At 47.1% G+C, this 22,741-nt stretch overlaps 1 protein-coding gene across 6 annotated transcripts in view; it reads right to left on the reverse strand.

Annotated features, from left to right (window-relative positions):
• Window positions 1-22,741, reverse strand: part of LOC146871841 (S-adenosylhomocysteine hydrolase-like protein 1) — an 879,643-nt gene that overhangs the window by 342,474 nt on the left and 514,428 nt on the right. For 4 of the 6 annotated variants that reach the window (XM_085651895.1, XM_085651882.1, XM_085651903.1 and 1 more), the window contains 2 exons: window positions 14,847-14,891; window positions 13,696-13,766 (listed from right to left, as the gene is read on the reverse strand). In XM_085651895.1, the coding sequence (XP_085508021.1) occupies window positions 13,696-13,766; window positions 14,847-14,891 (116 nt within the window). The remainder of the gene's footprint in view (window positions 1-13,695; window positions 13,767-14,846; window positions 14,892-22,741) is intronic. The other 2 variants (XM_085651888.1, XM_085651912.1) reach the window with 1 other exon arrangement.

Genomic DNA, 22,741 nt, shown 5'->3' on the forward strand with positions numbered 1-22,741 from the left:
CCCCTTGAATCCTAAGGGTCCCTAGGGTCAAACTAGCCCACTAGGGACCTCCAGTAAGCGCCACAGAGCTGCCTTGCATAGAGGTGAAAAAAGGGGCGTGGCCTCAGAACACCTGTCTGCAACGCAGCTCCCTGGCGCATACTGGAGATACCTGTTGGGCTATTTGGCCCTCAGGGACCCTCAGTATTGAAGGGGAATTAATTCCCCAACTTACAACTGGCCAGAGGGCGCGTTTGCAGAGTGCTGCAAGGAGGGGGCGTGGCCTTTGGCGCGACGCCGGTCTTTTATTTATTTTATTTTTTTAAGAAGGAGGGCTGTGTGGCCCCCCTTCTTTTTCTAATTTACTGGCCCTGGAGACCCCATCCCCCAGGGCCTGCATCCTAACTTTTTTTGTTGAAAAAAATAAATTTGGCCCTCCAAAGGCCTTAATCGGCCCCGGGGACCCCAATCCCCGGGTCATGGCCTTTGTTTTTTATTATTTTAATAAAAAATATATTTATAGAAACACTTTGGACATGCTGGACAAACCGTATGTACCTATCACCATGACGATTTGCGTGATATTCATTAAAAGGCGACTATGCATAGAATGAATCCACATGGAATGTATTTACACCGCTAGTGAAGCTCTGACGTGTCTGACGCCCTACCGTGCCTAATCCCGGTGCCCCCGCCGGTGGGTACTCTCCAAGTAGACACCCTTGGCATTTATTTATACAAACATGGGTAGTTATTGACGGGCACATTTAATACACACGCACACCAAGCCATTCAAAGGGGATTTGACAAAAATTCGACCAAACTATGCAAGAAACCCCCCTCACGGTTAATAAAACACACATCCACCGCCGGATGTGTAATACTTTTTATTTTACTCTCTGGAAAGGAGACGAACCTCACTTGAGAGTCACAGCGTGCTCCTGGCTGAGCCCAATGCTGTGTTGTATTTCACCAGCTAGTGCGTATGCTATGACACTCTCTAGCCCATGTGCACTGTAACACCACCCCTTGAATATGTCATGCCACACTTGCCTTCATACGGGTTATATTGCCCCATCTAACGTGCCTTCCTCTATGCCTATGTTATAACGCACAGTGCTATGCCATACATATTACAATATGGGATCCATATCTTTGTCACAGTGAATATGCAACGTTACACTCCCCAGCACATATTTTATATTACAACTTTAGAGACTAGTTAGGTTACACAACACTGCCCTGTGCATATTACACTCCAAGGTGGATATCGCATAGCACACGCTAGTGCCTGTGCTATCTCGCGCTCTCCAATGAATCGGTCATTGCGCAAAATGTATTGCATATTATATTTCACGCCCCGGTTCATCTTATATCACACTTTTTGGTGCATAGTTTATACCATATGCTATATCTAGTTTTCATTTTCAATCATGCTCCCAGGACTATGTTCTATATAACACTGCGTCCACTTACCCTTTTCACGGGCATTACATTTTGCGATGGGGGTGGAGGGTCAGGGGGTGTTTCTGCCAAGTGAGCCCAGAGTCACAGTCAAAAACGTCCTCTTCTTCCTGAATAAAAGTGAGATTATGCGGCAAACTTGTTCATATTTTAAGTAGTTCGCACAGACACACATTTTAAAAACAATAAAGTTCCTAATACCCACCTTCTCTGAACAGTTAGCTTGCTGTCCCATCCACCTCCTCCCTATCCTCTGTTGTCTGAATCCACGGACTAGCCTCCTCCCTCCTGCCATGCATGGTCTGATGTGCTGCCACTGCCCTCCATTTAGCATGATGTACCAGTCCACTCCTCCTGCCCTCCATTGCCCAATTCTATGGCCCATCATTGACCTCCTGCTTAGCCTCTGTGCTTAGCTTGCTGCCCCTATTCTCCTTCCCGCTGCCCTCTTTGTGCATGCCCCTGCTCTATCCTTTTTGCCCACCATGTTCCATGGACCTGCCACTCCTATCTACTGAGTGTTCTGTTGAGCTGCACTCCCCTCCCACCTGCCTAGCATTGCCAGATGACTGTAACCTGTCCCTACCACCTCCACCCTGCCTGTCCACAGGCCATGGCCCTATCCCCTTCCTCCTGTCCTCCATGGTTCATTTTACTGCCACACCCTTCTGCCCTCCCTGGTCTGTTGTGCTGCAACTGCTCCTCCTGCCTGCCCCGTGCGGTCTGTTGTGAGGCCCCTTCCCCTGAACTCTCTTGTCTGTGCCCAGGTCCTGACCCTCCCTTCTATCCTCCATGGTCCTTTATGCATGCCCCTGCACCCTCCTTCTTGCCCATCATAGCCATTGTGCTGCCAATAACCCTCCCACTTGCCATGCATGGTCTTCTGTGCTGCCATGGCCCCTCCCACCTTCCCTGTGTGGTCAGCTAGCTGCCCCTGACCCCCTCCCACCTTCCCTCCATGGTCTGTGTGTAAGCCATCATAGCCTCATTGTTGCTCTCCATGGTGTGTCTTGTTTCTAGTGCCCAACCTGCCTGACCTCCATGGTCATCTTGCTGCTCCTGCCCTGCCCCCTTGCCCCCAGCCCTCTGTTTCCATGTGCAGACCCCTATTCCCTCCCTCCTGGCTTGTCTGTTCCATTGTAATGCCCCTGATCGTCCCTCCTGCCCTTTATGGTCTGTTATGCTGCAGCTTTCTCTCCTGTCTGTCCATTATGGTCAGCTAGCTACCATTGCCTCTTTCCCCTCTGTTATCTGTTGTCCATGTGCATGGTCCTGTCCCCTCCCTATTGCTTTATATGGATTGTTGTGCTGCACTCCCGTCCCGCATGCGCTGTGTGGTGTATTGTGCTGCTGCAAACCCTGATGCCTGCCCTGTAGGGTCAGTTTGGTGCACCTCTCCATGTCCCTCCTATCCTCTGTTATCCGAGTCCATGTCCCTATCCCAATTCCTCCTGCCTACCATGATCCAATGTACCATACTTGCGAACATTTTGAACTTGGTAAGAGGGAGATTTTGAAAAAAAACTGGGGTATTGATTTTCCCCTTTGAGTTACATTGAAAAAGAGGAGATTGTAGATAGGAGACAGATCAAATAAGGACCATTTGAGCTTAAAAACATTGGACGTTTCCTGGCTGAAACGGGTCTGTTGGCATGTATGGTTGTACTACCACTGCCTCTTCCTTCTGCCCACAATGGTCTATTATATTGCCACAGCCTCTCTTGCCAGTCCTGTATTGTTGGTTTGTTGCCCCTGCCCCCCTTTCCACTGCCCTCCATAGTCTGTTGTGCTGCCACTGCCCTTCCTGCCTGCCCAGTGTGGTCAAATTGTTGCATCTGCACTCTCCTACCTGCCTTCAATTTTCAGAGTCCGTGCCCCTGGTCTCTGCCTCTCAACAGTATCCCAATGAACAACTAGATTGCTAACATTCTATATTTATTACAAAATTGTGGAACGCCTGACGTCATCTTGATGTAATCAAAACTGTAATACCTAGAGTATTTCCTTTAGAAATTACATATATGAGAGGGTCTTGTTTGCATCAAAATTATGGTTAGTGCTCTAAAAAAATAAAATGAGGACATAGTTTCTGAGTTTTCAAATAGCGACAAAGAACTTTGTAATGATTTGTAATCTTTATGTTTTTTTATCCAGTTGACCACTTGATTAAATGTTGCAGCTAGGGGAGAGGATGTGGTGTTACTTCCAGAGCTGCAGACTTTGCAACTGGGGAACCAGGTTGGAGTTTCTGCTTCAGCTCAACATTCTGTGATTCTGGTCAAATCATTTAATCTCCCAATGTCTACAACCAAAATGAATTTGGTCTTGTGTGATGTAACCAATGCTCATGTAAAGCACTCCAATACCTGACAAGTCTGCACTATATAAAACTGCAAATACACAAAAAATAAGTGTTTTGCACACCTCTGTCATTGGGCTACATGTGGGCTACATCTGGGTGATATTTGTGCTGCATTTGGGCTCTTTTGTCTCTGGTGGCCATCTTGGGAGATTTATTTGTTATGAAGTTTCCTAATTTCCTCATTTACTGCAGTCTCCTCAGTAGGAAATGCTTTCAGTTTTTTACTTTGATTCCATCAAGAAGGTATTCAGATATGTCACACATTTGCCATAAATTCTGAATGTTAGCACTCTAGTTGCTCATTAGATCACTGTAGTAAAACTACTGCTCACCAGGGAAGTCTGCTGCTGGTATTCAAAGTGCATGTTTCAGTCTGCATATCAGAATTTTTTTATGAAATAGAAGAGGATTTGAGAAGTCAAAATGTGCCCTAATTTTTCTTTCTGCAGAACTAATCATAATTTCTATGGCAAAATGAACCCCCTCATTTTGTTCCTTTGTAAATTAAATGTTTTAAGTGTTACCACTTTATTCCAATCAAGATGGCTTCAGGTGTGCCATTCTTTTGTCATAAGTAAGACTGTTAGCGCTCTAGTTGTTCGCTAGAACACTCTGAGACATTCTGTCATTGGGCTATACTTGGGCTACATCTGGGTGATATTTGGGCTACATTTGGGCTCTTTTGTCTCTTGTGGCCATCTTGGGAGATTTATTTGTTATGAAGTTTCCTAATTTCCTGCAGTCTCCTCAGTAGGAAATACTTTCAGTTTTTTACTTTGGTTTCATCAAGAAGGCATTCAGATGTGTCACACATTTGCCATAAATTCTAAATGTTAGCACTCTAGTTGCTTATTAGATCACTGTAGTAAAGCTACTGCTCACCAGGGAAGTCTGCTGCTGGTATTGAAAGTGCATGTTTCAGTCTGCATGTCAGAATTTTTTCATGAAATAGAAGAGGATTTGAGAAGTCACTCAAAATGTGCCCTAATTTTTCTTTCTGCAGCACTAATCATACTTTCTATGGCAAAATGAACCCCCTCGTTTTATTCCTTTTTAAATTAAAGGTTTTAAGAGTTACCACTTTATTCCAACCAAGATGGCTTCAGGTGTGCCATACGTTTGTCATAAGTAGGACTGTTAGCGCTCTAGTTGTTCTTTAGAACACTCTGGGAAGCTGCAGTAGAACACAAAGGAATCAACTGACAGTCTCTGCCCTTGTTGGATGTTCATGTTTTACTGAGAATATCAGACTTCATTCTCACATGACTGAGAAAGATAATGTGAATTTACAGAAAATATGCTCTCAGTTTAGCTTATAGATCACCTTCCAAACCTCTGTGGGAAAAGCATGAGAAAATAGTTTTCTCTCAAACATGATTCATGATATCACAGCAGAAGGCTTTTTCACATGGTAAAATCACCATAGAACACACCACAATTCCTAAAATGAGTATGGTACCATCAACAAATGATTTATAATGTAACTAAAGTCTTAAAACCTTCTATTAACTGCAATGCTTTTTAGTGAGGTGCTATCATGTATATTGGTCCCAAGATGGCTGCCAACACTTCTTGGATGAAGTGCTGACAGCCAATCAGATCTCACGGTGAGATGTGTGGTTAGGCTCCGTCCAGATATACATATGATTTTACTTTTGATTTTCTAAGGAACTACTGAACAGATTGACACCATATATGCAAAAGGCACATGCCTGACCTGAGGACTACCTCTTTGCCAAATTTCAAGTAATTCTGTTCAGCCGTTCGGGCTGTACCTTCGACTAAAGGTCCTATGGGAAAATACATGGGGAAAACTCGTTTTGGGACCCCCCTTTTTTCTCAGCCCCCGCTTGACGAATCACCCCGAGACTTTCAGGGTAGGAGCTGAGCGGAGCGCCCCATTAGTTTTGAAAATTTCACGAAGATAAGTCAATCGGCGGCAAAGTTATTCAAAATAGAATTTTCAGATTTCCAATGGGAAATCGGTCCTAACTATAACTATCTACTGGTGACTGCCAGTAGATTATATATATATATATATATATATATATATATATATATATATATATATATATATATATATATATATATATATATATATATATATATATATATATATATATATATATATATATATATATATATATATATATATATATATATATATATATTTATATTACCTACTGGCGGTCGCCAGTAGGTAGTTATAGTTAGGACCACGTTTCCATAGGAAAACCTCAACATTCTATTTTGAATAACTTTGGCGCCGGTCGACGAATCCTCGCGAATTTCTCAAAATAGGTGGGGCGCTACGCTCCGCTCCTACCCTGAAAGTCTCGGGGGGATTCGTCAAGCGGGGGCTGAGATAAAAGGGGGGTCCCAAAACGCGTTTTTCCCATGCATTTTTCCATAGGACCTTTAGAACGAGCTACAGCCCGAACGGCTGAACAGAATTACTAGAAATTTGGCAGAGAGGTAGTCCCTAGGTCAAGGAAGTGCCTTTTGTAGGTTTGGTGTAAATCTGTTCAGTAGATTCTGAGAAAATAGCCTTTAAATCAATATATATATCTGAGCCCGCTTACGGTACGCTTACCGTACGCTTACCGTACGCTTACCGTAAGCTTACGGTGGCGTGCGCGAGCGCGATTCTGATTGGCTCTTAGATCTTAGTAAACATTCGAATCGGCCGAAACCAGGAAGCGGCGTCCGCCATTTTGTCTCTCGCACTGAGTGTTGTTTATCAAACATGATGGCCAAAAACATGTTACGGGGCTGTTTTGACAACTCCCTCCCACATAGTCATGTTGAGGGAGTCCCCAAACATCCCCCAAGAGCAAAAACGGTTTTATTTTTTTTTCGGCAATTTCGCGGGGTACGCTGACCGTACGCTTACCGTACGCTTACCGTAAGCTTACCGTACGCTTACGGTAAAAAAATAAAAATAAAAAAAACACTATCCACACTTACCCCACCCCCTGTGCTTTTGGTGGCCGCAGGCCACCAAATGTGCAGGGCTTATTAATAGAGAAAAAAAACGTAATTTTGGCAACATGAAATTATAAAATCGAAATAAAAAAAACACTATCCACATTGACCTCACCCCCTGTGCTTTTGGTGGCCGAAGGCCACCAAATGTACAGGGCTTATTAAAGTTGATAAAAACCGTGCACGGAACGAACTGCGTTAAGTGGGCGCGCACGCCACAAATGGCGTAAAGTAACTTAGCATTTAAAAAACCGTACAAATTCACTGAAAAAACCATAGGTTTCACACACGTTATAGTTAGGAAATAGCATTTAAAAAACCTTGCTAATTCACTGAAAAAACCATAGGTTTCACACATGTTATAGTTAGCTGGACATTTTACTGATAAAAAAACCAATGAAATTCCCCCGTTATAGTTACTGTAGGCAACTATAACTCACGCGACCGTAATCCTCTGCTGATGACATATGTGTCTTTATGAAAAAAAAATATTTGTAATATATGTATAGCTAAAATTTAATGGAAGAAGATATGGGCAAATAAGTGTCTAAATACAGTATTAGCATCAGCAGAGGATTGCGGTCGCGTGAGTTATAGTTGCCTACAGTAACTATAACGGGGGAATTTCAATGGTTTTTTATCAGTAAAATGTCCAGCTAACTATAACATGTGTGAAACCTATGGTTTTTTCAGTGAATATATATATATATATATATATATATATATATCCAGACGAAAGTTGCTCAAAGCAATTAAGACGCCACACGCGATGTTCAAATTCCACCTTTAATTGTTGGGTAGGCAGCAGCAATAACAGTTGTGGCCTTCCAGCGCTATGTTCGCCATATACTCCATACGCGTTTCGGGATAGTCCCCTTGATCACTGGCATGGCTTGTGGTGGAAAACAGCTGCGCAAAATTAACTCGCACTTGCGATTGTCTTTAAATAGTCCCGCCCTCATATATATCTCAATATATATTCAGTAAAAAGCAAAGGTTACAGGGACATTACTGATGTATTAGGAGGGGAAAGTAGCAGTGTATGGCAAAGGTGCGAGTTATAGTTACCTTATGGCACGAGTTATAGTATTTTGAGATAACTATAACTGTTAAATTGCTATGGTTTTGTGTGCATAAAATTTTAACGTCCCTCTAACCTTTGTTTTTTAGTGAATTTGTAACGTTTTTTTAATCATATTTCCTAACTAGAACATCCATGTAACCTTTTTTTTATTGAGAATTTCAATGTTTATTTTTAACGTGAACTAATTTTTAATTACGTTACCTTAATCCAACCTCTGGCGTGCACTGCCTTTGGTTGTGCACGATGGAACTTGACCAAAGACCTGGCCTGTGGCCAGGCCCTGCGCCCAACCCCAAGCCATGCATGGCGTTTGGCAGTGTGCAGCGGCGGCTGGCCGCAGGTAGGAGTAGGAGTGAGATGGGTCTGTAGTTGCTGTGGGTGTTGGGTCCGTCAATGGCTTCTTCAACAGGGTGGTGACTTCCGCCTTGTATCCAGGTTTGCCTGTTAGGTGGCAGTGGTAAGGAAGGAGTTGTTGATTGTGGAGAGAGCAAGGGCGATGATGGTGCCACCTAGGTTGTAGATGAATTGGGGGAAGAACCCGAGGGGACTTGGAGCCCTTGCTTATCCACAAACTGTCTCCCGAAACTCCAGATTTAAACTTTTACAGCTTTTTATTCTACTAAGGGAGTACCATTCCCTAGTCAAGATTAACCATGCATCGATGCAGGTGCCCCGACAGATCCCTGCCCGTAACACATCTTCCACAGAGCAGCCGCCACCATTGCCTCCCAGCTTCGCTGCACCAGCAACTGCTCCATCGAAACCACCTCCTTCCCTGATGACTGGAAACAACCCGAGATCAACTCCCTGCTGAAGAAGCCATTCTCAGACCCAACAGACCCCAAGAACTTCAGACCAATCTCACTCCTCCAATTCCCAGCCAAGGTCATAGAGAAGACATCAACGCCCAACTCTCCAAGATCATCGAAGTGAACCACAACCTGGACACCTCCCAATCCGGGTCCCGAAGCAACCACAGCACAGAGACTGCACTCCTCACCACCACAGACGACATCAGCTCCCTCTTTGACTGGGGTGAGACCGCAGACCACATCCGTATCCCACCGCACCATAATCACAAGACTCCATGATGCGGGCATCCTTGACAAGGCCTTGGACTGGATCCACTCCTTCCTCACCAGCCAGACCCAGCCACTCAGAACCCACGGAGATCAGCTGTAGAGTACTCCAGGATTCCTCTCTGAGCCCCACCCTCTTCAACGACTACATGGCCTCCCTCGCAGCCATCGTCAGAAGCCACGGACTCCACATAGTCTACTACGCTGACGACACCAAGCTGATCCTCTCCCTCACCAATGATCTCACAACCGCCAGAGCCAACTTCCACAGTGGAATGAAGGCCGTTGCTACCTGGATGAAACACAGCTGTCTCAAGCCCAACTCCAGCAAGACCGAGGAACTCCTCCTGGGACCCACCCCTTCAGCCTGGGACAACTCCTGGTGGCAGGCCCCTCTGGGATCTCCCCCCACCCCGTTCGATCTCGCACGTAATCTCAGCATCATACTGGCCTTATTGCTCACTATGAACTGCCAGTTTCCTCAGCTTCCACATGCTCAGCCTGCTTCGAAAGACATTCAGATGGTCCCCAAAGAACCCAGAAAGACGGTCACCCATACACTCATCACCAGCAGACTCGACTACAGCAACGCACTCTACACCGGCGTCACCCTGAAACAGCTCAAGAAAGTACAGAACACGACCATGACTAGCTGCCCTGTCTCGCACATTGAGTGGGGATGGAGACTAATGTGTTTGGCCCTTTGCTTGCCTATTTATATTTGTACTGCTAGTGCTGACTTGCCAAGATGTATTCAAATCTGCTTTGTCCTAAGCCTTACACTGAAAGAGTGGTTTTTATTTTCTGTTTTGTTGAATAAACCAATAAAAAGATTTCAAAAAAAAAGAAAGTACAAAACATCTCAAACGTCGCAGCCAGTCTGGTCCTCGACATCCCCCGCCGCAGCCACATCACGCAACACCTCCAACAACTCCACTGGCTCCCTGTCAACAAGAGAGTCACTTTCAAGCTCCTCACTCACGCCTATACAGCTCTACACGACAAAGGACCAGCATACCTGAACCACTGCCTCACATTCCACGTTCCCGGCAGACAACTCCAATCCTCCCAACTCACCTTCGCCTCTGTCCCCAGGATCCAGAAGACCAGAACAGGAGGAAGGTCGTTCTCCTACCTTGCCACCAAGACCTGCAACACCCTGCCCCTGCACCTCAGGCAATCTTCATCACTGACCCAATTCAGGAAGGACCTCAAGACCTGGCTCTTCGAATCATCCTCCATCCAGTCCGGCCAGCAGCCCCCCCTCTTCCGAAGCGATTTGAGATCCTCACGGGTGAGTAGCCGCGCTTTGCAAGTCCCTGATTGATTAATTGATTGATTGAACCAGGTATTTCCAGGAGCTGCAACCTCCTGTCCCTACTGCCTGGCCTTGCCTACTGACTTAACAACACATGCTTTGGGCCTACTGTGGGAGAAACATAACAATACAATCAGGGCCGGACTGGGAACCGAAACCAGCCCTGGCAAACAGCTCGGCCGGCCTCCCCTTCAGGGTGTAGGGGGTGCGGCTGAGCTGTTTGCTAGGGCCGTTTTCAGCCGATTTTGTTACAAGGGGTCGATATTGCCGACCCCCGGTAACAAAAACAGTCCCCAGGGGCCCAAAACCGGCCCCCCTCCCTGGCGGCCCTCCGGGGAAATGCCCGTTGCTAGCTACGGCCAGTCCAGCCCTGAATACAATGTTATACTAATGTGATTAATTACCAGGTGATAAAACTTGCCAAACATCACTTACAGTTTTATCTCAGTTAACACCCATTCCAATGACAAACAGGTTTGGGTCAGATTTTGGAGCAGGCAGAGGAAGGACAAAGCGAAAGGCTGTCTCCTGAAATGGGACCTTTTTGGGAGGGCTGAAAAGTATAATAAAGCAATTATTGACACCTGAAAATCCCCAAAATGTCAATAAAGATGCAAAATTTGCCAATCCGAGCAGCAAAATTCTGGGGTTGGTGGTGTTCTGTCTGATCGTCCTTTGCATGTGCACTTCTACTTATTTATACTGTCCACACATTAATGCTGTAGAATTTTTTGTGCATTATAAAATTGTGGATTATTGACAGTGTGCAGAATAGTAATGTATACTCAAATACCCACATATTCACATATATGATGTTATTGCCTTTGAAACGATTTTACTACGACCTGTAAAAATTCCCTTTTTTGGCTTATGCTAACTAGGCCTCAGTCAGACCTCGACGCCATGTTGTTCAAATTGGATGTCTCGCCCTGTACATTCGCTTTTATTATTTCTGCTGAATATATTCATGAAAGTCATGTTGATTTATTTCTGAATTATGCTGTTCTCAAACATTTCTAGCATGGCCCAGTAATGTTTCAACCTTCAATGTTTCTTTTGCCTACTCTCTAGATTACATTCATTCACAATAGTTCACTGTTGTTTTGTAACTCGTTTGTTTTGCAATTCATGGATGATGTTAGCATAGATGGGGCTTAACCAATATTCATCTAGTAGAATAGTGCTTAGGTGGAAAGGAGGTATGACGTTCAAATTTTCAATGCTCTGGTTTGTTGAAATTGCATTCTTTTGATGACACCATCATAAATCTGCACTTTCTATGTTAGCCTACGAGAAGATTTCCTATATAAACCCTACATTCTGGGGGTGAGCCAGAACTCTGAGATGACCTTCTGATGGTACTAGGGAAGTGGTCCGAATTCTTACTGATTTTACTCTTCAGTTGAGATTTTGAATAGTTTTTATTCTGTCTATTATTCTGTATTGACTTCTCATTGACAGCCTTTACGGGAATGCTTTTATACACCTGCAATCTGATTATTCTGTATTGTACTGTAATAAAGCACTATCAGCCAGAGATAGTTGTAGGTTCTTCAGGTTTATTGTAAGTAAAGATCCCATCCACCAGAAGCTCCTGTAAGCATCAAGCGTGTGCACAAGTATAGCTGTAGAGTCTCCTTTTACCTTGAAGTTCTGTAGTAATGTGTGTGTATCACTGAGGGGATACACTTTAAATCATTTACACATGCCAGTTAAATGTGCCTCTCTCCCATTATATCCGCCGATCAAGAGCTGCCGATGTCCACCTTTGTTGCCAAGCAACGCCAAACACGTGTAGAAATATACGTGAAAGACGCGGCGCGTACAGGAGCAACTCTCTTGTTTATTTCAGTTTCCTTGACAACCAGCGCGGTGCGTAAGGCGTGCTGGTGACGCAACGCGCTAGTGCGTGTAGTCTCTCTTGAACGCGAGAGCAGAATGGCGCGCAGCCACGAGGATCACTGACGGCGTTCGAACCGGTGAGAGGCGCTGATTTGAAAAATGCATTCTTGTTTCCTCTCTCCTTCTTTTTTCTACGATGTGCCAAATTGCTGTCTTTGAATCAAACTCCCAAACGTAGGGTTTTCAAATTAGCTGTTGCGCACATAATTGAAGAACAAAACAACGCTTCCGATCAGATGTTGCCCGCACAACGAAACGCAATGCAACGCTTGCGATCAGATGTTGCCCGCAGTGTATAGGTTCTCCAAGTTACTTTAAGCCGGGCTATAACACACAAACGCTGAATTTAAAATGCAGTCACTTCCTTTCATACGAGTCAAAGAGCGGGATAATCCATTGCTTATTCCTTTTCAAATCGGTAACATGAAGCAACACTGCAAAGCTCATAGCGTCTATTGAAAGCGCCGAGTGAAATTGTGCTGTACCTGTAATCCAGTGTGATCAAAGAGTTCTATTTCCTCAATGTTGATCCATTTTGTAACGAAGTAGTGTTGGGATCTCGAATATGATGTAATAAATCCTTAAAGTGGAACCATCCTGCGTCGCCAAGTGTAATAAAGCACTATCAGCCAGAGATAGTTGTAGGTTCTTCAGGTTTATTGTAAGTAAGGATCCCATCCACCAGAAGCTCCTGTAAGCATGAAAGGCTGGCTTCAACTGCCCCCTACTTTCTAACATCATTCCATCCCATACAACAATAAACATTCCTTTTCTCCTGGCAACGCGAGGGACATTCTACGATGCCACATGTACGTTTTTGAGTCTGTCCTTAATTAAATAACTGTATTTTCGATACAATGTGTTGGACCTTATCTTAGAACACATTGCTTCATGAAATGGAGGTTTAAAACCGCTTCTGATACACCCACCAGTGGGCACACTGTTGAGATGAATAGGCCACATTACAACGCATGCGATACATTGCATGCAATTACAACGCATTCATTACAATAACTGCGTTGTTACATCGCATACCATTACAACTCAAGTTGTTGCAACGATTTGCTGTAGGGGGCGCGCTGAATTTTGGAATAGTATAATTTACTATTCCAACTCCAGTCTGTGCAACAGTAGGGAAGGTGTTGGATTTTAAATCCAACACCTTCTGCACCCTACAGCAAGTTGTTGTAACGACTTGAGTTGTAATGGTTTGCGATGGAACAATGCATTAGTTGTAATGACTGTGTTATAATGGCATGCGATCTATTGCATGCGTTGTAAACGATGTTTCCTGTTAAGATGTCTTTTGTGGTGTAAAATGTTAGGGTCCCCATGCCCTCACTGCATCTTAACATTTGCCCATTTCCCCTTTAGTTCCTTCTCACTTACTCTATTTCTGAAATGGTGCATGTGGTGCTACATATTTACAGCTGCACCATGTCAGTCCCCCCCCCCCCACAATTTTGCCTTTGGTTCCTCCCCTTTGTTTTCTCCTCAACTCACATATACCATCACACTTTACCTGTGCAGGTGATTACAACATCCACTTGTCGGATGACTTCATTCAGTTTCACCACGCGAAACCCATCCATGCTGGAAAGAGATAAAACTAAAGTCAAACCATAAAGAAACCTATGATAAAAATGGAAGTGTGACAGGGGTTCACAAGAGAAAACCATCCAGGAAATTGCAGTTATGCACAGGTAAAAAGCATGATAAGAATAAAAATGATTTATTCAGACCTCAACCCCATGATAGTTCTCACACTACAGCAGCTGATACCAACTCTCAGCCCAGAACACCACGCACAAGGGAAAGCACAGAGTGTAGAAACATTCTATTAAACATTCTAGGACTAGTTGAAGATACACTAGAACTGAACTTCAATAATATTGAATCAACAGCTAGTAACTGGGAACCTGGAGGAATAATATCTATATAGAGAGACAAGACCCTGGATGGAGGAGATGAAGGGAAAACATGAGCACAGACTAAGCAGGCGAGTGACTGAAGGAAATCACAGACTAGTAAGGTAAAATGAGGTAATTAGAGTTCAATGCCAAGAATACAGGGGATAAAGACAAGGGAAAATTAATTATTTATTTAATTTTCCCTCGTGGTTGTGGACACCGGGTGTCTCTACAGATGACTGTCTGTAATATCTAATTTTATTACTCCTGCTCACCGTAAGGAAAATGTACATACCTGTATTCCTAGTTTTCCATTGTAGGCAACTTCTTTGAAGTCATTAACACTGAGGCACTCGTATACAAAATCTCCAGGATCCCGCACATGGAGTTGCCCACCAATCCCAATTCATCCATTTAAAAGGAATTGCCAAGTGAATTGATATTTTAAGTAATGCGGCAAAACCTGGCTCCCTTGGACATTTATCTGACTCACAAAAACCCGTGAAAATGTGCAGGTCGAAACTGGCCTGAAAATAACAAAGTATACTGGGGCACTGGATGAGGTGTTTTTTTGTTTTTTTTTTTTCTTGTCAGGGCGTCATTTCTGGTTCAGATACATCAATCGTCACCTTCCACGACACCCTTTTTATTTGTCAGTCGTTGGTAACAAACTTGGCAACAAGTGCGCACGCTATCCCATTGACCTTTAACCTGTGAAGGGAAAAGGTCAAATACATACAGTAAATTTTTACATTTACTCTACCTGTCTTCATCTCCCCTCTCCTCTCCTCCGTCGCCAAACTGGTTCCTGGATTGAATGGAAGAAAGAAAAGAAACAGTTTAGTGGCCCCTCCAGGGCCCCCTCCCCAGTTAAGGGTTTGGGGACCCCTTTTGGGTCCGCTGTCGTCGCCGTCATTGCCTGAGCCTTCCAGGGCCCCCCGTGTAAGGGTACAATGGGACCCCTTTGGGTCCTCAGGTTTCGTCGTCACTGTCTCCATCTGATCCATCCAGTGCTGCGTAGTCTCGCAGGAGGCTGTGGATCATCTTACGGCATGCCAGGGTCGATGTCTCCTTTTTCCCTACTACCAGGCGGTTTCTGGAAAACAAGAGAACATCTTTAAAACAGCACAGGAGCCTCCAGCAACCCTGGAGGTCTCCTAGTGCATGTGTCTTTGGGAACAGTCCATAAATCAGAGTCAGCAGTGATGCAGGTCATAGGTATCCAGGCCCTAAGCTCCATGCCTAGGGCCTTCAGCAGGTCCTGCGCATACGTGCACTCCCAGAAGAGATGGTATGTTGTCTCATCCACGGTGCACCCTTTCGGGCAGGACTTGTATCGGTTGAGTCCCCTTGCGTGCATGAAGGCTCTTACGGGAAGTCCTACTTGGATGGCCATCCAGGCGATGTCCTTGTGCTGGTTCGTCAGGTGCTTGTATGCGACGTTTCCCCACACGTGGTCTGCTGTGGCTGAGGGGAGGGTGCCGATCGGCTCGCTGATCTCTCTTGCACGAATCTGGCGTTGGAGAAGTTTTGGAGTCCACATGACGGGGCGAACTGCCACCAAGCCATACTCTCTCACAAACCCCTCCACTTCCTTGTAGAACCACGGGGTCTCCCAGTTGTACGGGACTGCGCTCACCCACTCTGCCCATACGAGGCGCCTCCACATTGGCAACAGGAAGAAGCGTGCCATCAGAAAACCGGCGTGACTCTCATCTTTGGTCCTCAGGGTGTTCCTCACGCAGTGGCACACGAATGTCCCCCTCAGGATGGTGGCGATGTCGGGCACTCCTTTGCCTCCCTTGTCGTGGGTCTTGAACATCACCGCCCTCTTCACTCTGTCCATCTTCGAGCTCCAGATGAAGTAGAAGATCATTCTCGTGATGGCCTTGGCCATTCTGGTCTGCACTGGCCATACTTGAGCAACGTACTGGAGCACTGGCAGGGTCTCGTTCCGCATGACCAAAGACTTTTCTTCGATCGTCAGCTTCCGGAGGCTCCAGAGTCCCAGCTTCTGCCTTGTCTTTGTCAGTCTTTCCTCCCAGGTCTTCTCTGCTGCACCGTCTCCGCCGAACCAGACTTCAAGGATCTTCAGGAAGTCCTGCTTGATGGGGAATGGCAGTGGGTCTCGGGTGGGGGTCCAGTGTCCGAAGATCAGGGTTTCTGACTTGGTGCTGTTGATCTTTGCTCCAGACGCTTTCCCAAACTCGATACAAGTCCTCTCCAGCTCTTTCACAGACGGTCCGTCTGCGCAGAATACGGAGACGTCATCCATGTAGAGGGAGCACTCCTCTTCCTCCGCTCCCTGGTGCCTTCACTCCTCTGATGTTCCTGTTCTGCCGGATGCGTTCGGCGAGGAGTTCGATCACGCAGATGAACAGAAGGGGGGAGAGCGGGCAGCCCTGCCTCACTGCCGACAGGATGGGAAACGGGTCAGTTCTCCAGCCATTTACCAATGCCGTGATGGAGATGTCTTTATACATTGTTTTCACCACGTCACAGAATAAGTCACCCAGTCCCAGAGCTCTCAGTGTCCTGTCCATGAACTCATAGGAAACTAGGTTGAACGCCTTTTCCTGGTCTAGGCTGACCAAGGCCGTCGGGACCTTGCGGCCCTTGACGTACTCGATCGTGTACCGGACCAGGGCCAGGCTGTCCGCGATTTGCCGTTCCGGTATCCCACAGGACTGGTCAGGGTGGACTATCTTCGCTATAACTTTCTTTAGGAGGTTGGCCATCACCTTTGTGAGAATCTTGTAGTCCACATTGAGGAGAGAGAGGGGCCTCCAGTTCTTGAGGTCTTCTCTCTCTCCCTTCTGCTTGTACAAGAGTGTTATCATACCCTCACGCAGGGATTGTGGCATACTACCCTTGCCCACCACTTCCTCATAGAGGTCCAGCAAGTCCGGCCCTATCAGGTCCCACAGTTCGACATAAAGTTCCACTGGGAGACCGTCATTCCCGGGTGTCTTGCCTCTCTTGGAGGTCATGGCGGCCAAGTGCAGCTCTTCCAAGGTGAAGGGCGCGTTCAGGCCCTCTCTCTCTTCTGGACCCAGTGTCTTTGAGATGCCCTGTAGGAAACTATCCACCTGGTCTCTCTCTGACAACTTCGGTGAGTAGAGTTCGCCGTAAAAGTCTGTTACGACTTTCATGACTTCCTCTTTCTCACCTTGGAGGTTGCCCCCAGAGTCCCGAAGCTCAACCAGCGGTGTATGGGTCGAGTGAAGTTTATTGAAGAAGAACGAGTTGCATTTCTCGTTCTTCTCTAGGTTCTCGGTTCTGGTCTGGAAGATGATTTTCTTGGATTCTTCCCCAAAGTGGTCTGTGAGCCCTTTTCGGGTTTCCTCCAAGTCGTCACTCACGTCCCATCCCCTGAGCTCGAGTTCGTACAGTTGCTGCAGTTTGCTCTGCAGTTTTCTGAACGTCCTCTTCTTTTCCCGTGCAGCAGCTCTGCTTGCATCCTGGAAGAAGCTTCAGAACCTGTCCTTCACCCATTCCCACCACTTGCTGGCGGAGTGAAAGAGGTCCTTCATGTCCCTCCACTCTTTGTACGCGGTTCTGAGGTTCGCCACTAACTCCTCGTTTTCCAGCAAAGAGCAGTTCAGTTTCCACAATCCTGGTCCAGCGGGGAACTTGCCTGTAAGTTCCCCCTCGAAACTGACTGCTCTGTGGTCAGAGAAGTGGACCGCGACCATGGAGCTTCGCCCAGGCTTTACTGTTGGGGAGGTGAATAGGAAGTCGATCCGTGAACGCAAGGATCTGTCCGGCCTACTCCAGGAAAAATTCCTGGCGTTCGGTCCCATGCTCCCGATGGCATCTTGGAGGGACGCCTCACCTATCACCTATCATCTCCACCAACAGCCTGGACGTCACGTCCATCCCTGCAGAGCCAGACCCACTGTGTCCATCCAGCTCTACTATGCAGCTGAAATCACCACCCATCAGAATGGTTCTAGAGGTCACGAGCTGCATCCTGAGCACCCTGAACATCTCGAGTCGCTCATTCTTCTCCGGGGGGGCATAGACATTGATGAGCCTAACGGGCTCACCAGCCCACGAGCCGTCCACGACCAGCACTCTGCCGTTGACCTGCTCGGTGACCTTGTCCACGGTGAACTGCTTCCCCTTGATTAGAATGGCCACTCCAGACGATTTGCAATCGTTCCCTCCAGACCAGAAAGATGGCCCGTGTGTCCACTGCCGTTCAAGCTGGCTGTACGACTGGGCGTACGGAATCCCGCATTCCTGCAGAAAGTAGATATCTCGGTTCTGGGTGGCCAGGAAGTGCAACGTGTCAACCCGCCTGACCTGATCCTTCACACTTCTGACGTTTAGGGTGAACAATGATATCGTCATTGTCTCCGCGCCATTGGTCAGTATCTGGTTTCGAACCTAATGCTTCACTTGGGTCCTGGACCCCCTGCTCTCCCTTTTCTTCCGGGGTGTGCTCGGTGCTCTCGATGGACACTTCTGTTCCTACATCAGGGGTCCACAGTGCTGCGTCTGGTGGTGGTCCCATCCGGGAGAGGTGACGGTGGAATTCTTGGAGAACCGAATTGATCTCCGCTAATTCTTTGTCTTCCTCCTCATCTTCCATCTCTGCATTGTTGTCGTTGCACTCGGTGTCGCTTACGAGGATGACGGTGTCTGCGTCGTGTTCCTCTTCTTCGGTGGTGCCCGCTGTGTTCACCTTCTTGATGGCCAGGAAGTCCTCTCTGGCTGGCATCTTTCTCTTGTGGGCGTTAACTCGCTGGAGGGCTTTTTCCGGTGTTGCCCCTTCCTCCAGTGTCTCCGGCTTGGATCCGGGTTGCAGTGTTCCGTGCGAGGCCGCCTTCTGGATTCTGGCGCTGGTGCGTCTCTGCTCCTTCGCCTCTTCCCTATCCTTAGTGGTCTTTTGGTGCAGCATCTGGGATCGGACCTGGCTCCATGACTCCTGGATCCCGTCGTCCTCGTCTCCGCTGCTGTCCTCGGGTTTCCCCTTAGTCTTCTTCTTTTTCTTCTTCTTCTCTTCCTTCCCCTTTGTAGAGTCTTCTACCTCCGTCTCCACTTCCTTGTCCTCTGGTTCCGGCGCTGGGGCTGTTTCTTCTGGGACTTCCTCCGGTGGGGCTCCTTGTGGTGCTCCGTCCTCGGGGCCTCCTGTGGGTTGGTGGACTTCCTGGGGCGGTGCCGTCTCAGTCGGGGATGCTGGTTCCTCTGCTGCGTCTGGTCCTGCCTTGGGGCCCTCTGGGTTCTTCGTGCCTGTTCCTGTGGGTGTCGGTGTAGGAGAGTAGGTTCTGCACTTATGTTGCCCCCACTTTTTTTCTGATGTATACACTGGTTTCTGACTATAGTCTGGCTGGGTCCCTGCTAATCAGGGCCCCAGTCTCACTGATCTCTCTAAAACAACTTGGTGTGCATATTAGATGCACTAGTGATTGGATACTGTGGTACCTTATGAGCCCCTAGTATATGGTACCTTAGGTACCTAGGGCATTGGTACTTCACAGGCCTATCAGGGGCTGCAGCATGTATTATGCCACCCCTGGGAAGCATTCACAATCTGACACCACAGGCCTGCTACTGCAGCCTGTGTGAGGTAGTGTTAGCACTCCTCACTGAGGTATAGGTTCCTATATCTCACCATACAAACACATATAAACCTATCTGTCACCCCTCTTGCAGGCCCTAACAATCCTGAGGGCAGGATGCTTGGTTTACTATGTGAGGGGGTGCTTCTGCATGAGCAGGACCCCCCCCCATTGCAGCTGGCAGAGTCTATTCTCTGCTGCTGTTTGTGGATGCGGTTAAACCATATACTCTTAAGTGCATTATAACCTCGCGGTAAATGCTAACTTTGGAATGACTGCATCAAAACATGTCGTGTTTGGTGTCAAACAACTTGGAATCATACCCCCACACCAGTAACTGGTGTGGGAGTTTGATCCTACCCTTCTAGAGGGGACGACATGTCCCCACTGTACAAAACGGTAGAAATCTTCTAGAGCCCTGGCATCACAAAATGGATGCCACCAGCACAGACACCGGGCTGCCCTCCTGCTGCTGACCGAAACTCGCAGTGGAGGAAGCCCAACAAAGGGTTTCCTGTGAAAGGGAGGTGTCACCACCTCCCAGACAGGATTTAGTGTATTGGAGCTGGGTGGGTGCACTCTTAGAGTGCTTTGAAGTCCTGCACTGGGGGAGCAGTAGCCTCCTCTGTGCATATGCCAGCTCAAACCGGTTCAGAGGCTACCTGCCCCTGCTCTGGCGCGAAACTGAACAAAGGGAAGTGGGTGTAACCACCCACTACCCTGACCCTCCTAGAGGAGTGGTCATAGATCTAGTCCCTCCCCTATCTTCACTATAAGATACAAGCATTGCCAATGCAATTCAGATTAACACTGGACGACGCTCTACAAAGAAGAATCCTGGCCCTTCGATGTTCCACTATCTCTGGAAGACTGAAGAATCTCCCTTGGAGTCAAGGAGTGACTCCCCTGCTTGGCAGGCACCAGTAACTTTGATCAACGGTTGCAAACTTCACCGCTCCCGCCGGAGTCCGAAGTCCCTGCGTCCCCTGAAGCGGATTTCCTGACCTCTCGACGGCCATTTTGAGTCCCCAGCGAAGCTGTGGCATCTGGACCCCACGAGTGACGAGGCACAGCAATACCAGGGAACTGTGCACTGATTTATTTCGAGTGCAAACCCTAAACAACGTTCTATGAACTTGTGCTTTGGACCATCTGTAGTCCAAGTCCCTAGCAGGTCTGGTACCGAAAATCAGCGGCCTACCCCGTCCCGAGTGACCGTGGGCTCCTGTGGAACTTTTCCTGCAAAGGCGTCTTCGCGGTTTCTTGCCCGTTGGCTAGTGACTCACCCGAAGACTGTCTCATCGACTTCAAGGGCTCTCCTGGTTGCTCCGGGCCTGCCCTCACTTACCCTCACTGGGTAAGTCCATCAGACCTTGCTGGTCTGCATCACCGTCAATCTTCACTCTACACGAGACTTGCAGTTGCCAAGGTTTGTTGGCTCCAATCCGGTTGCCGACACCGTCATCAGCTGAAGACGTTGTGGGACCCTCCTAATCCAGCTGCTGGTCATCGTCGATTTCTCCTGGACCTCGTGAGCAAAGAGACAAATCACCATCGATGATCTGAAGCGACGCGACATCAGTGGTCATCCATCCTGCTGGCCACCGGTCACTGGCAAGTGACTTTGAACTCTGTCCCCTCAATTTTCAGGTCCTCTTCAACTTCAATCCATCTTCGGATTCCAGCGGACACCTCTCCAGTCGTCACAAGCAGGAAGTCTTCAGTGATCTCCATTGAAAGCAGCATCGCGACCCGACACCAAAAGACACCTATGCACCCGGCTTCCCTGGGTGAGGTAACTCGTGCACTCCGGTGCCCAAGTGTGTGTTGGCCCTCGAAATACTTACCCTGTAAGTGGCTTGCTTGTTGACTTCTCCGAAGTGCCCTAAAACTTTAAATTACAAACCGCGACTTGTGCCATTGACACCAATAGGAAACCCGCGGCTGTGTTTAGACACTGCACGCGTCTCCCGTGGGCTGATTACTTACCTGCTAACACTGCAGAAGTGAAGCCCCAGCGATTCCCAAGGCCCTAGGCCTTTTCATTTTGCAAGTCGAGTTTGTTAACCCATTATTTTAGTATATGGTCTGGTACGCCCCTAGGGCTACAGCCATATTTGTGCTTAATTTATAGAGAACTGTTGATCTTTTGAATGTTTACCTGGCTCTAATCTCATAAAGAGATTAGTAGAGTAAATTTAGAAATAAATACATATATATTTGATATATATACCTGTGTGGTGTCTTTTCATTTGGTAATTCAAGAGATTATAAGGTAAAACAAGCTGCTTTACATTCCTCCGAGACTTAGCCTGAAGGCTGCTCTCCACAGCTACCACTAGGATAGCTTTCTTTAAAAGGTTGTCTTTAAACCTATCTACCAAGAGTCGAATTGGACTGGTGCAAGGTGGCCACTATAACTAGTGACCAGCATATGCCAGGCCAACTTCTCACAGTCGGGTTCTCTGAAACTTGGCTTTCCTTGTCTCCCTTCCTGGGTGCTCTAGTGGAGCACCTAGTCTTGGCCAATGCCACTGACCCCACAAGTTTAGAAATCTTAATTTATCAGAGATTACTCCTGTTACTAAACAACGTTTCATGAAACGTCATTATCCACAAAACGTGGGACACTTTTCTTTCGGTGCCGGGGTTCTTATTTTGTTCCCAATCCGACCCTGCTCACAGGACATCCCCTTAGAGTTTAAGGGCAGCTGGCTCAGATTGTGTCAAACAGTATGATAAACGCTTCTCCACAAGAGATATTTCCTTGTCAAGTGCACCCACCACCTTTTCTACGTATCCATCAAGGGTGCCCGTTTTCTTTGCTGCTGCCCTTTCCAGGTTCGGTCCTAGCTTCCGTTTCACCATCATTATCGGTTTGCCCCCTCAGGGCCAGTTAGCAGGCCCCTAGGCACACAACCTACAGCCCTTCTAAGGCCTTGCAGATGAGCATGTACTGGGTTGGACCGAGGGTGAGGACAAACATCGTTGCAGATCCCCTTGTTTGGGCTGTAGACATAAGTGGTAAGCCACATCAATCCAATAGTGTATTATAGTGAAGTTCAGTTGGGATATATTTAACTTGTGACAG

The sequence above is a fragment of the Triturus cristatus genome, chromosome 1_1 (genome assembly GCF_964204655.1).
Source record: "Triturus cristatus chromosome 1_1, aTriCri1.1, whole genome shotgun sequence".
Taxonomy (NCBI): Eukaryota; Metazoa; Chordata; class Amphibia; order Caudata; family Salamandridae; genus Triturus; species Triturus cristatus.